General features: G+C 43.5%; 1 protein-coding gene across 1 annotated transcript in view; it reads left to right on the top strand.

Annotated features, from left to right (window-relative positions):
* The window catches only part of LAMB1 (laminin subunit beta 1), a 46,302-nt gene extending 32,323 nt beyond the window's left edge, over positions 1-13,979 (top strand). Inside the window, exons 24-33 of the mRNA XM_082486657.1 lie at positions 2,678-3,047; positions 4,646-4,830; positions 5,982-6,223; positions 8,214-8,417; positions 8,810-8,954; positions 9,709-9,916; positions 10,136-10,277; positions 11,112-11,288; positions 12,554-12,713; positions 13,582-13,979. Of these exons, the coding sequence (XP_082342783.1) occupies positions 2,678-3,047; positions 4,646-4,830; positions 5,982-6,223; positions 8,214-8,417; positions 8,810-8,954; positions 9,709-9,916; positions 10,136-10,277; positions 11,112-11,288; positions 12,554-12,713; positions 13,582-13,718 (1,970 nt within the window). The 3' untranslated portion in view covers positions 13,719-13,979. The remainder of the gene's footprint in view (positions 1-2,677; positions 3,048-4,645; positions 4,831-5,981; positions 6,224-8,213; positions 8,418-8,809; positions 8,955-9,708; positions 9,917-10,135; positions 10,278-11,111; positions 11,289-12,553; positions 12,714-13,581) is intronic.
* Positions 13,980-14,323: the final 344 nt, after the last annotated feature.

Genomic DNA, 14,323 nt, shown 5'->3' with positions numbered 1-14,323 from the left:
AAGAAAAGAAAGAGCAAGTGTGCGACCAGCTGCCCTTTTAAAAGCCATTTTATGTATGTTGGATTCACACTACTGAAGCAATGCAGAGCCAGCATTCCAGAGCCAGCATTGCCTGCTTCTGGGCTGCTTAGAGCATCCTAAACTGGATAAACAGCCCACAGTAATGTTTCTAGCTGCCTTGTACAATTTTCTTATGGGTCTCACAAAGCTCAGTTTGGAAGTTTTGTAGAATTCTAGAAATGTGATGATTCTTCCAACTGTTGCACTGTATTTAGAATAAAATACTTCTTCAGTCTTGATCATCTCCCACCAGGCAGCTGTGGAGTTTGGATTTTCACTTTGAAAATGAGTTAGTACTTAAATTCTCCTCTCCCTTTCCCCAGCATTTTCTAGCTCCAAACATTTTGGAATCCACATTGCCATGTAAATGCTGCTAAAGCCGTGTCATCTGTCTTTCTTGAACATGCAGGTATTCAGGAGTAGAATTACCAACATGGGTTTGGGGTTTTTTTGTTGGGTTTTTTTTTTTTTTTTTCACTTTAAGCTTTTTAAATCCGCAAGTAAATATAGTGATCTGATTTGCCAGCAGCAAGTATTCATGTAACGTGATCAGATCCCAGGATCTTTGAGAAAAACCACATGCCATTTAGCCTCTTTCTATGCAGAGGAATTTGGACAATTCATCATTATACTGAGGGCCTTATTAGTTGACAGAAGGGTTAACTGACCTCCTTCAAAGAGGAACTCGACCGTTTGCCTGCAGGGAACATATTCCATGGCGAGTTGACTACTTAAGCACTTTCGATGTAAAGTAAAAACAATCTCTTGTGTCAGTGTATAATTCAAAGAACAAAGGACCATTTTGCTCAATTGTGCAGGCAGCAGAAGTTATTTTTGTCTCTTGCCTATCATATTCACATTGTACAAGAAAGTTTTGTTGAGGAGCGATTTGTTCTGCTGAGGCTCTTTGTGTAATTTTTGAACTGAAGACCACCACTGTGTTTTGGCATTGAAGCAAACAATGTATAATCTTGAAAACGGCTTTGTGTTTTGCCCTTTTTTCAAGGGGCCATGTGCTTGGGGTGTGTGAATTGATTTATGGACCTTTTTGAGCCATTAACCTTCTTCGAGGATGCCTGGTAAATGGATGTGTAAGTGAAGGCTTTTATCAGGTAGCACAGTCCTTTTCCTGTTCAAGGAATGTATGCTTGACTTGCTTCGGGTGTACTATGGTAGGTAGATGACCTGCCTATTTTCAAGGCCTCTCTTTTTGTTCTTTGCTGTCATCCCTTTATTAAAAGCTTTGCAGGTTGGTAATTTCCTCTGCTGCTGCAGCCTGCGTAATTAAGGAGGAGGAGAGGTCAAGTGGCAGCCCCACTGCATGGAAGTGCTTCTCCTGATAGCGTTATTGTGTACAAAGTGTGTCTGTGCTTTTAGAAATGACCGTGCATCAGCAAGTTAATTGAGTAACTTCTCTTTGTGGCCTATTAGTGCCAAAGAAGTGTGTCTTTATTCTAAAAGCTTGTAAGAAAAGGGCATTGCCCAAACCTTATCACTCCAGTTTGGCAGCCACCTGGAGCCCCTGGATCTTACCTGACTAGCATATAAAGATAGGTAGGTGTTCACAGTTACAAAAATAAGAATGAAAGTCCATTTCAGTAAGGTGTGAATACTAACTCCTGAGACGGTGCTCAAAGTGTGAAATAATAAAAAAAAAAATAAATATCTGTTAATCATCCTCATTCCCACTTGAGGGTGACAACCAGTGTGTAGGCTCTTGGTCGTTAGCACCCATGTTGAAGACTACTCTCTTCTCCCTCAGATAGGGCTACCCATGACCATATTCTCTGTTCTATTCTACTTTTCACTGTCTTATTTTATTCCCATTTTCTGTATACCGAAAACATCAGCCCAGCGTGAGGCTCCTTGAGGCACGTTGTGAATGTTTTCCCACCACCTGTGGCAGGAGCATGTCCTGAGCCGGGTCCTGTATCTCTGCATAGAAGATCTTTCAAGGGCTGTTACTCCAAAAATGTGTGTACTTCTTTGAAGCCAGCTCAGCTTTTAACACCCATAGTGTCTTGTGGTAGGGAGCTCCACCACTTAACTAAGTGTTGTGTAATCAACTATCTCCTTTTATTGTGCTGTTTGTGGGAGGTGCAGGGGAGGGTGGTTGATCTGCTGGATGCCTCAGTTCACCCCTACTCCTGTGCTGGAGGAGACAGTAAATGGTTGTTCCTTGTTCACTTTTTCTATTTTGCTCATGTTTAGCTCTTAAACCCCTCTGCTATGTGCCTGCCTGTTGTTTATTTTTCCCATCTGGAAAGCTTTACTTTACTTACTCTTCATTGTAGGAGTGAAACTGTGATCTTTGTCTTCAATTGCTATCCAACTGACATCCAAACATTGCTCCATTATTGTGCCTGTCTCTGAGATGTGCAAATCCTGGTGTCCCCTGGAGTTATTTCCTTGTCTCTCTCACCTTTCACGCACAGCCTTGGTTCCCCCATACCCAAGCAGAGACATCCGTAGTTAGCAGATTATAATTCAGACATAGGCACAGACTCATTTCCCTACCTCATTACAACTGGTTGATTTTTTTTTTTTTTTTTTCCCTGCCAATATCAACGTCATTTCTCTCACCATAGCCTTCATGCATGCCTTTTTTTCCTTCCAGCTTGTGATTGCAATCCTCGTGGCATCCAGACCCCGCAATGCGACCGTGCCACTGGGCAGTGCATCTGCAATGAAGGGGTGGAAGGGCCGCGCTGTGACAAATGCTCCCGGGGCTACTCGGGCTTCTTCCCTGACTGCGTGCCATGCCACCAGTGCTTCGCCCTCTGGGACGTGATCATCAGTGAGCTGGCTAATAGGACCCAGCAGTTCCTGGATAGGGCTAATGCCCTCAAAATCACTGGAGTCACTGGCCCATACCAGCAGACGCTCAACACCTTGGAGGAAAAGCTCAGTGAAATTAAAACGATCATCACTCAAAATCCAGCTGCCGAGCCCCTGAAGAACATTGGGAATCTCTTTGAGGAAGCAGAGTGAGTACAGTCGCAGTTACGTGGATAAGTCTGGTGTGGGAAGGAGTGGGAGTGCTAGTGAGCAGGGATTTACTTGAGTGACTGATGCCCCCACGCTGAGCTGAGGAGGGTGAGGTACGCTGTGGCTCCTGGCATTGGTAGAGCACCTCGCCATGCTCAGCGCCAGCAGTGAGCATCTGTCCCATGAGCGGAAACCTGGCAAGGTAATATAGGAGCAGCACAGCTACCATGCTTTTGGGCAGGGATTGTCCTGCTCCCACTGTGCACCAGGCAGTTAATTACCGTGGAGAGATTAAATTCCTGGATTTCTGTGTGTAGCCAATGAGTTGGAAACTTGGGCTCCTTTCTGTACTCTGAGTGTGTGTAGGGGGAAGCACCAGCTTTATAACAAGGATTGTTTCCATTTTTCTCAGAGTAGGAGCCTTGTATTGAGCTAAGCTTCAAAAGATAGTACTTTATGCTTTTGGAGATGGAGCAGTTTAACATCAAGTAGGATTACAGATGCTTTCTAGTGCTGTGTGCAACTGCTCAAGCTTGCTTGTGCGTTGTAAAGGGAACTGCACAAAGCAAAGGGGTGAGGAGGATTAAAGCACAAATGTCTCAATTAGGGATATGCTTTTGCCCTGGAGCTCCCCCTCTCCAGCTGGAGAGCTGAGGGTTGCTGCTGCTTTTGGGCTCTGTGTGTACTGAGGGAGGTCAGAGCAGCTGAGGAGCTGCATTTCCCTAGCACATGTATATATGTATCTGTTCTTGCTTCTCTCTGGTGTATAGAAGAAGTACTGGGCTTTGAAGGACTCCTGTAAAACAGCAGGCTCTTGGGCTATTGAGAGCACTGTAAATTGATCACAGAGCTTAAGTACTGCGTGATTCTTTCAGAATGAGGAAACACTGGGATTGGTGAGATCACCATGGATGGGAATAGCTTCCCATAGCTGCTTCTGTTCTGCAGCAGTATTGATGTGTAACATACACTTGCCTTTCCTTTTAGGGTTATCCCACTAGCTAAAGCCTGCTCTGTGGCTCACTGAGGCCGTGCTGAATGCTGAGGGCGGGAGGTTTTTCTTCATAGCCCTAGAGAATTGGCTGGTGAGGAGGGATCTTTACAGATGAGTTAAAAGAAACCATTGTGTTAAAACTAAGGCTTCCCCCCCACACTTCCTGAAGTTCACATCTGTCCCATGAGCTTGTAGTAATCAAAACTGCATTTGTAGCTGTGTGGGATGGGAAGCAAATTATGTATGGATCATAGTAGTCAACTCTGACCTATGCAGTTGCCATGATACAAGAGCATTACACCAGTCCTCTGGAATCTGCCTCCAGTTAATCTTACACAAAGCAGCTGTTTTCTGAGCAATTTGGTGCTTTGAGTTTATAAACGTGCTGTAGATTAAAAAGTAGTTTTGTATGATAAAGGAAACAAAACAGTATTCTAGGTAGGCATGTTGTTACAAATCACTTACAGATCCACTGAGGGAGGACAGGTCCTGCCATGGGAGAAGCTCCACGTGGCTCTAACCACCACTCTTCAGTGAAGTGAAGCACTGAGGCTTACAACCCTTCCTCCTCCCCTTGTTGAGTCCTGTGCCTCTGTTTTACAGAAAGCTGACAGCAGATGTTACAGTTAAGATAGCGGACATAGAGGAAAACCTGTCAGCCTTAGCAGTGAAAAGCAATAGCACAGACACTGACCTGAGCGTGCTGGAGACAGATGCCAAGAGCCTAGACCATGTTGTGAAAGAACTTGCAGAACAGCTAGAGTTCATCAAGATCTCTGATGTTCGGGGTAAGTGTCGCAGGGAGGGGGAGAAAGCAGTGGGGTGGCCAAAAATTTAATTAGTGCATGGTTTTAAATACCAGATTAATCTTCTAACTTGTAATAAAACACAGTTCCTAGGAGGGCGGCTTCTTTCTGTGCATTAGCAGAGTTGCTAATGGAGCAGGAATTTTGTTTTGCCCCCTTCCCCCTCTCTCTCCCTCTGCATTTTGCAAAGCTGGCTCACAACCGATGAAAGTGTGTCAGATTCCAAGATACACCTGAACATCTCCCTTGCTCTCTCCAGTCTGTTAAATTCCTGTTTCTGGTTGGAAAAATTACCTGGGTCTCAGTGACTAAGAGCACACTGTAAGGGCTCAGTTCTGAGCCACCAGAGCCTTGCATGCCCATTGGCGCATTGAAATGGGCCAAGAATCAAAATTTGCTGAAGATGAATATTGCCGAATTCCTTGGAAATTTTGAAAGCTGATTTCATTCCAACTTGAAACAAAGGATATTTTTTTTTCTAAATTTCCTGCATTGCAGGAAGTCTGAGATTGTTTCCAGTGAACATGGGATTTCGCAGAGTGTAGAATGGGGGGGAGTTCCCAACTTGTGGCGTTCTGCAGAGGAAAGCCGCCCTGAGGTGCAGTGTGGCCACCCGCGTGGGGTCCCTCATACCCGCTCAAGGCCTCTCCGGGAGTTGTCCCAAACTAACAGTTCCATAAATCAGCATGTTTCATCAAGCAGTTTTTTCTTAGGAAGGTCTGATCAGTTTCCAAGCAGTGACTCCATAAGCCAGACATCCCAGGGCAAACAACAAGAACTAATGGAATAAGCGAATCCTTAGAAAACAGGCTGTTGCCCTATAAACCTAAAAGGCTGATCTCCTTTTGTCCTCAGGGCAAGCAGAATTCAGTCACTAAGGTCAGAGAAAGGCTTAACTTCAAAATGCAACAAACTTGACACATTGTCAACCGAGCAAAAGAAAAAGGACTAACCCCCCCAAGGCCAAATTCTGTCATCGTTGCAATGGTGCTGAATATAGCTGCAAAGGCTGGCATTTCACTTAACTTGATGTTCATATCGCTGACCCTGACGTGTCATCTGCCAGCCTCCATAATATAAATTACTTTGGGTTACTTAACAGATTTCTGAGCAGCTCCATCTGATTTCTGCAGGAGCCTTGGACAGTATCACCAAGTATTTCCAGATGTCCCTGGAGGCAGAGGAGAGGGTCAATGCCTCCACTGTTCACCCCGATAGCGCTGTGGAGCTGTCAGCACAAATGCGGCAGGAAGTAGAAGACTTAATCAATGAGAAGGAGGTCCAGTTCAAGGCTAAACAAGAGGAGCAGTCACGCCTTCTAGATGAGCTCGCAGGCAAGCTGCAGAGCCTGGATCTCTCTGAAGTGGCTGAAAAGGTAGGTGGCTGAGAATCGCTGGTGTAAAACCTGTAGCCAAAATAAAGTCAGGTTTGCGGAGAAGCGACAGGCAGGGAGGAACTGTTTAGAGCTTGACAGTGTGAGATACACAGTTTGTTGGTGAAAAGTGCACATTTCTTGGATCACAGGGTATCTTGGGGGCTAGAACAGGGCTATTTAATTGGTGGGCTCTGAGACCTACTCGCTTTTAGGCACCAGCCTTTCATGTTGGTCTCCCTTCTACCCTTCCCACCCCTGACAAAGCACCCATCTTTTAATCACCTGGCTTTAACCCAAAGCCCTTTGCTGTGGATGGAGCTCCCACATGCAGAAAAGTGTAGCAAGTCTGCTGGACTGAGAGTCATCCTCTTAAGCCTGTCCTCAGTTCACGTGCTGGCTTTCTCTAGGCTACTCTCTTCCTTTTTGCATCTCTGTAGGATACAGGCTATGCCTGTGCAGTGCCAATGGACCGCTCGCCTCGGCATCACCACACTCCCGTGCTTGAGACAAAGCAGAACTTACAGGGAGCTGGAGTCAAAAGGGCATTTTCTCTGTTGAAGGTGCTTGCTCATCTGTAAATACGATCAAGGGTGGCTTTTTTTTGGGAGATGCTGGGTGTTCCCTCATTTTTACTTTGAAGTCGGCCAGCTGCATTCAGAGAACAATCCCTCATGAAGGCAGGCTGCAGGGGACTGCTCATTAACTCCCCCAGGCAGGCCAGGCTTGTGTTAGAGGAAGAGTTCTTCACAGGCTGAATTGTCCCATCCCTTACAGCTACTGTCATCCCTCCCCACTCCCCCAGCCCTTCTTTTTTCTCAGGAGGGAAGAAAGAGACATCTTTTTGTTTAGCTTCCCTTCCCTTCTACATTCCTGCCTAACTGTTCTTGAGGACTGAAAATCTTGGGTAGATGTTTATCGAGGCCATAAACACTGAGTTGCTTGGAGGTGTAATCATGGGACACACACAAAAAATGTTTTTGCTTTCTAGCTCCTGCTGGGTTGCATGCCAAACAGGTAAGAGGGACTCATTTACACTTCACAGGAGACAGCTGCAGCTAACTTGGCACAGCCTCTAGGTTTTCCCAGAGAGGTTGTTTGGCTGCAAAGTACTTTGGTTAGGGACTATGATTTGGCAAAAGGGGTGGGGTGGAAAGGGAAAAACCTTACAAGAATGGGGAATTTTCCAATTTTCCCTCTGGCTAAAACAACTCCTGAGTAATTTCATTGTCTAACCAATTGACCAAGTAGTGGATAATTCTCAGTACAATACTGTTGACTGAAATAGTTTTGCTTTTTTTTTTTTAAAAAAAAAGTCTACCCTGAAATTTTCTGTGGGAACACGTCCTTGACAAAATTCAAAAACTGGAAAGTGGTCTGGAAATATGAAATCAGAGCAAACATTTGGTGGAAGGGAACAGGACAGCTTTTTAAGGGAGATGAAAAAAAAAAGTTTCCTGTTCAACTTGGAGTATTTCAGCTGCTACTACACTTCTATGGCATTAGAGCAAAGGAAAAGATACTACCCCGCACCAAACACTTTCTTCCTTATAAAATAGTTTTTCCTCCAACAGTAGCGAAGACTGATTGCAAACAAAAGGCAGTAGTAGCTTCCGGCTTTAAACCAAAGCTTAAAGGCAGCTTTCCAGTGAAAGAAGAGGTACAGGAAAAGTGGACAATGAAAGCAAGGCAAGGCTTCCCTCATAACCTTCAGCTACTTCAGCATCAGGGAGCTGTGTATTTGTAACCAAATGCAGGAAGGTGCAGGTGGCGCAGAAGAGAGATTAAAGTCATGCCAGTATGGACCTGCTGCAGGACCCACCTCCAGCTCTACTGCAGCTTCCTTCCCTGCGGTGCTTGGGATGCTACCGCAAGGGGCAGAAACAACATAGTATTTCTGTCGTGGTATAGCAGTGTCCGACTCCATCCCCCTCACAGCTCGGCAGTGGAAACAAAGCTGTGACTGTTTCCCTTGTCTAATGTGTCTCTGCAGACATGTGGCACTCCTGCAGGAACTTCTTGTGCCGAGTCCGAGTGTGGTGGTTTAAACTGTCGAACAGATGAAGGAAAGAAAAAGTGCGGAGGACCTGGCTGCACCGGGCTGGTGACCGTAGCTCACAACGCCTGGCAGAAAGCCATGGATTTTGACAGAGACATCCTCAGTGCATTAGCAGAAGTTGAGCAACTCTCCAGAATGGTAATATGCCAAATCAATTGTTTTATTAAAAAAAAAATAAAAATCTTTTAGTTGTAACACAAGTTTAGACACTAATTCACAAAGTATGTGCCTGGCTTGCTTCAAAATACTTCTTTTCTGTTGCGTAACTTCATCATGCTTGTAAAGATCCTCAAAAAGGGAGCATGCTAAAGTGAACCTTCATGAATAACTCTAAACATTAGCCTGAGTTGTTTAAACTAGCATTGGTGGTATGGATCATGGCCAGCTTTTAAAAGTGTTCTGTGAGTTTTATGAGAAAAAGCATTTCTCATTACTATTACCTCTGAGTCCAACTGAATTTTTGTTTTAAAACAACAGGCCTTAAAGCATAAGCAAGTATGCAATCAAGCCTTCCCTTTTCCTCTCTTTAGGTTTCTGAGGCGAAACAGAGAGCTGATGAAGCAAAACAAAATGCACAAGCAGTTTTGCTCAAGACCAATGCTACAAAAGAACAAGTGGACAGAAGCAACGAAGATCTGAGAAAGCTTATTAAGCAGATTAGAGACTTCCTAATGCGTAAAAACCTTACTTTTAAATTATATTTTAATGCTAGGTTTGTAAAAACTATCTTTAGCTGTGAATCATCCTCTAAGGGGTAATGCAATAGTTTGTGTCCCCCCCTGCCTTCAGCCAGACTTAGTGTGTGTGATGAAATCTGGCAACAAGAGAAAACCAAGCCAACAGGAAAGTGAGAGCAGACTGTGACACATTGTGTTTGTTTCAGCTGAGGATGTTGTCCTGCTGTAGCTTGCCAAGTGTGTTCCTAAGTTCTGGCTAGAAAGATGAAGTCCTATTAAAGGGGAGGAACATCAGAAACTGTGAGTTCATCTCCCTGTAAGAAAGCAGGTGAAGGTTAAATGAGGGCCGCCTTCTCTGGCAAGCGGCAGCACGGCCAGCCCATTCCTTCCCTGCTTGCACAAGGCTGAGTATACTGTTAGCACAAATACATTCATGTGCAGCTGTTGGCATCATGTCTTGTGGGCTCATGTCTCCCCCTGCCCCAAGTCCCAGTGTGGTATAGCTAATCACCAAGATCTTCAACTGGTTTCCAAGAGAGCTATGCCAACAGGGCCTACGCGCCCACTGGGCCTCTCCTGGCTCCTTCACCCTAAGGAAGCAGTTTTAACACCTTGATTTTCTGTAAGTGTAGGGGAGGAACTTTTCCCATGATTTTTCTTCTTAAGGGAGCAGCTGGACAAGAATTTGAGTACTGAGACTGGACAGGGGGAAGCTTTCACTTACATCTTTGTCATCTGTGTCCATCTACTAGAAGACAGTGCTGACCTGGATAGCATCGAGGCAGTGGCTAATGAAGTGCTGAACATGGAGATGCCAAGCACTCCCCAGCAGCTGCAAGCCCTGACAGAAGATATTCGTGAGCGTGTAGAAAGCCTTTCTGATGTTGAGGTCATTCTGCAGCAGAGTGCTGGAGACATTGCCAGAGCAGAAATGCTATTGGAGGAAGCTAAAAAAGCAAGGTACGCAACTTTCTTCTCTATTAGCTGCTTCCAGTCACCATGAGCTTGAATGAGACTCTCATTTCATTGTAGCAGAAAAATGCAGAGTTTAACTTTCCCTGATGTAGATTCTCATTCCTTCACTAAGAGGCAAAAATGGCCCTTTGTGGTGTATGAGGACTACATTTTCCGGTTCCAAAGTAAAAGCATTTTTAGCATTAACATAGTTTTGCTCCACAGCAAAGGTGCAACAGATGTTAAAGTCACTGCAGACATGGTGAAAGCAGCACTGGAAGAAGCTGAAAAAGCTCAAAATGCAGCTGAAAAAGCCATCAAACAAGCTGACGAAGATATTAAAGGAACTCAAGACCTGCTGACCTCAGTGAGTTCTATACGAGAATTTCTTAAGATATAGAAACAGCACCAAGTCTGATACTTGGAAAATGATGTAAGCCTGTCTAGGGAATGCTCTTGGGTACTGCAAATCAAAGACTGCACTTAAAATGAATCTAAACCATTTTTGCCTTTGCATAAGCTTTTGAGTTAGGGTGACAGGCACAAGGGGACTCTTTGCTCTTCAACAACAACAACAAAAAAGCTTTTCTCACCCCATACCCTGCACCACTGAAGTTACACGAGCAGGGTTGTAGCCCTCTAACACAGCAGGTGTGCCAGGACCCTGGGAAGTAATACCTGTCACCACACTGGCTGATAGCACAGCCAGGCTATGTGTCATCCACCACTGCAGCACGAGACCAAAATAAACAAATGCTGGATTAAAGTGGTAATTGCTGTAGCCTTGTCAGATAATGTATTTTCAGACTTCACCTCGTAGCCCTCATGAGACCATAGTGCCATCCGTACCCAGGCAGCTTGGCCAGCTTAGAAGATAGGCAGCTTCACAAGCCCATTAGTAAATGATCAAGGCAAAGATCTGAAGTTTTGCCTGTGGATTAGGCCACTCTTGCATGTGTAATACCATCAGGTCATTTTTAAATCATGTTCCTTAATGCTTTTGCAGCCCCATGTGTACCCCATCTTCAAGCAGTGGGCTCTTTCATCCTGACTGCAATTGGCCATTTGTAACAAAACTAAAACACTGGGGTTTCTATCAGATCTATGGACAGGAACTAATTAGTTGATCAGGGCTTATCCAGAAAGCTTACTATTATATTCAATGTCTTTTGAAAATGTAACTGTTGTCCCTCTTTGCTAGATTGAATCTGAAAATGCAGCATCTGAAGAAACATTGAACAATGCTACCTTACGTCTGTTTGAGCTAGAGAAGAGCGTTGAAGACCTTAAGCAAAAGGCTGCTACAAACTCAGTGAACATGGACAATATAGAAGAAAAAGTTATTACTGCAAAACAAAATGCTGAAGAAGTCAAAAAGGTGAGAAGCTCAGGAAGGATTTTAAGGAAAAGCCAACAAAACTCTCATGCCAGGTTTGGCTAAAGGAACATTAGTGAATACATGTGATCCATTTAATTTGTCAAGTACCAGGGACAAAAAAAATATGCACTTAACAAAAATAGCTGCTTTTTACTTACTTTGGTACCAGCTACAGAGAGAAAGTAGTATTGGGAAGTTTGGGGGTTCTAAAATAGTTGCGGGAACCCTGTCATGCTGTCACACTGTCAGCCTTTCATAGATTTGTTTCTGTCCCTCAGCTTTACAGTCTGCCACAGGACAACTGGTATTTTTTTTCCCTTCCATAAGGTATTTATGTTTCTATGACAATGATAGGTTGAGGATGAACAACTTAGAATTTGGCATACACAGAATGAAGCAACAAGAAAAATTGTTAGCTCAATATAAAACCAATATAAAATTTCTAAATATCAGAGATGCAAAATTTGCTCGATGACCATATGGCATTGCTCCCAGTGTCTGCTATACACCTTTGTAATAGCAAAAGAATGCTCATTAACAAAACAATTGACAGATCTGCCAAAGGAAGTTTCATTGCTCTGATCTGTTGTCTATAGTTAGCCAGGCAGTCTCCAGAGAGCCATTTTCTGTCAGGAGAGATGTATTATCCATCAAATCAATTATTTCCAAACACTAAGTAGTATTTCAGGTGGCTGTCAAGTAAACACAAGAGATTTCCAGTACTGCTACAGCTTGTGAACTTGCTTATTGGTTGAATTCAGTTAGGTCACAGGACTTCTTAATCTTAACCTTGGAGAGCAAAGCAACAGCTGAGACACCAACCTCATGACTCCTCCAGCACCTTCACCTACGCAAACTAGGCAGCTGTTCTCGTTACTGAAAGCATAACAAGGGTATTCCTCCCTAAAAGCAAGCATTCAACCAGAAGCAGGGCCATATGCAGCTTTCCAGCTGTACGAGGGGCCACGGCTTCAATTAGTTACAGAGTTGTGTCACTGAATCCCATCAACCCTTGCCAAGTGTTGGTACTAAAGCCATAGAACAGCCACAGATCTGCAAAAGGGCAACCGATGAATCTTCACCCCATCTCTTAGAGTCCTGAGTATGAAGTAGGAAACACCCCAACACTGTTTCTGCCTTTGCTTACTGAGCTAACAGGGTAGTCTCTCCTTGCGGCCAGATTAGAAAGCCAGAGGGAGGAAATGCAAACTCCCTGCATTGTCTTTTGAACGAGCTCCATCTTGTGCTTGAATCTGGAACAACAGGTCCTCAATACCGAGCTGAACGACAAGTACAGAACAGTGGAAGATCTCATTGCCAAGAAGACAGAAGAATCGGCTGATGCGAGGAGGAGAGCCGGCATGTTGCAAGATGAAGCTAAAGCCGTGTTGGCTCAAGCAAACAGCAAACTCCAGCTGCTCAAAGGTAAGGCTGTTCTGAGGACGTAAATTGTCATCTTAAGAGCATGCAAAGCAATGTCATGCTGTTAAACCAACTATTCATCAGCAGTAGGGGAAAAAAAGTTAACTGTTTGTTACTGAGGTTTGATTTGCTTTCCTTATTCTTATGGACACAACATAGTCTTTTGAATCAAAGATTTCTATTAAAAAAAAGCTGAAACTTACAGTGAGACACAAACTTCTGATATGGCACCTATCACTGCTCCAAGAACCCCTCCAGGGAAGGAACATAGCTATCATGCTTAGGAAAAGGACTAACCCCTTCAAGTAAGACCCACATCTTCAAACAATACTCCCCCCACCCCAGAAAGCTATTAGAACAATAGGTAATCAGAAGTTCTAGTTTACAGATTAATTTAACATTTCCCATTTCCAGTAAGAGTTGACTGAAACAGGAGGGGGCAATCTGCCCACAACTACCAGGGAGTGAGCTAAGTTTTCCTTTTGTTTTTGCCAGGCCAGGAACTCATTCTTCCCCGAGCTCTTTCTGCACAGTTACAAAACTCACTGCATAGTCTTAACCATAACAAGCCAAAAACATTTCACTGTTCTGTAAAAGCCACCATACGGCAAAGAATAACAATTATTTTCAACATGAATCAAAATATACTTTTGGATTTCCACTTAGGGAAAATTACTTTCTTGTTGCTTTATACACCAGTATTAAGGAAACAAAGAGGTGCTATTCCATCCCTTTTTTTTTTTCCTATTCAGATTCTCTTCTGCAATAAAAATAAATTTGAGTAGTAGTTTATCCATAATGATAATGATTTACATTTTACTGCATTAAAACGCCCCTAATTAAGCTGTTTTTCCCCTTCCTTTGCTGACAGACTTGGAAAATACATATGAAAACAATCAAAAAGTTCTGGAAGATAAAGCCAAGCAGTTGGTGGAGCTGGAAGAGACAGTTCGCTCCCTCTTGCAGACAATCAGCCAGAAGGTTGCTGTTTATAGCACTTGCTTATGAACAAGAGCAGGAAATGCTTGTGTTCAGGATGGATTTTACAAGTATTACACTAGTTCTTTTTGACATTACACTAAGACCTGATAAAGTGAACAGGTTTTATATTGACTTTCAAGTCACAGAACCAAAGACAAATAACTTTTTGATGTTGAAAATAAACAGTACTTTTGTATCACTGTATGTACCTAGTATGACTCATTAAGTTCCTTCCTATTTTCAGTAGCTGAAATAGTAAATCAATTAAACCTTTAGCAAGTCTTGGTTTTAAACTGGTTAGAGATCTAATAAAATCTTGGCTCCAACTACCTAGTTCTAAATAAAGGCTCCAATTACGAAGAAATATAGGATGGTCACTCAGAACAAAATTACAAGTGAATGAAGAAATGCCACCCTTGTGCGATTAGCTAGCATTTACACAACAGTACTCAAAAAGGATTATTTACCCTCTGCATGATATCCATTTAGGCTTAACACTAGTTTCATGTCACTGATTATGAAACACTTGATATGTGAAGTGGAAACAGAGGTCAGCACTGCAGCGGTGAGCGTGGTTTACATTTCAAGCACTAAATTTAGGTGATAAACAAGCTTGGACGGTCAAGACTCTC

Source organism: Vanellus vanellus (genome assembly GCF_965231255.1).
Source record: "Vanellus vanellus genome assembly, chromosome: 1".
Lineage (NCBI taxonomy): Eukaryota > Metazoa > Chordata > Aves > Charadriiformes > Charadriidae > Vanellus > Vanellus vanellus.
This window is presented reverse-complemented; position numbering and strand designations above follow the sequence as displayed.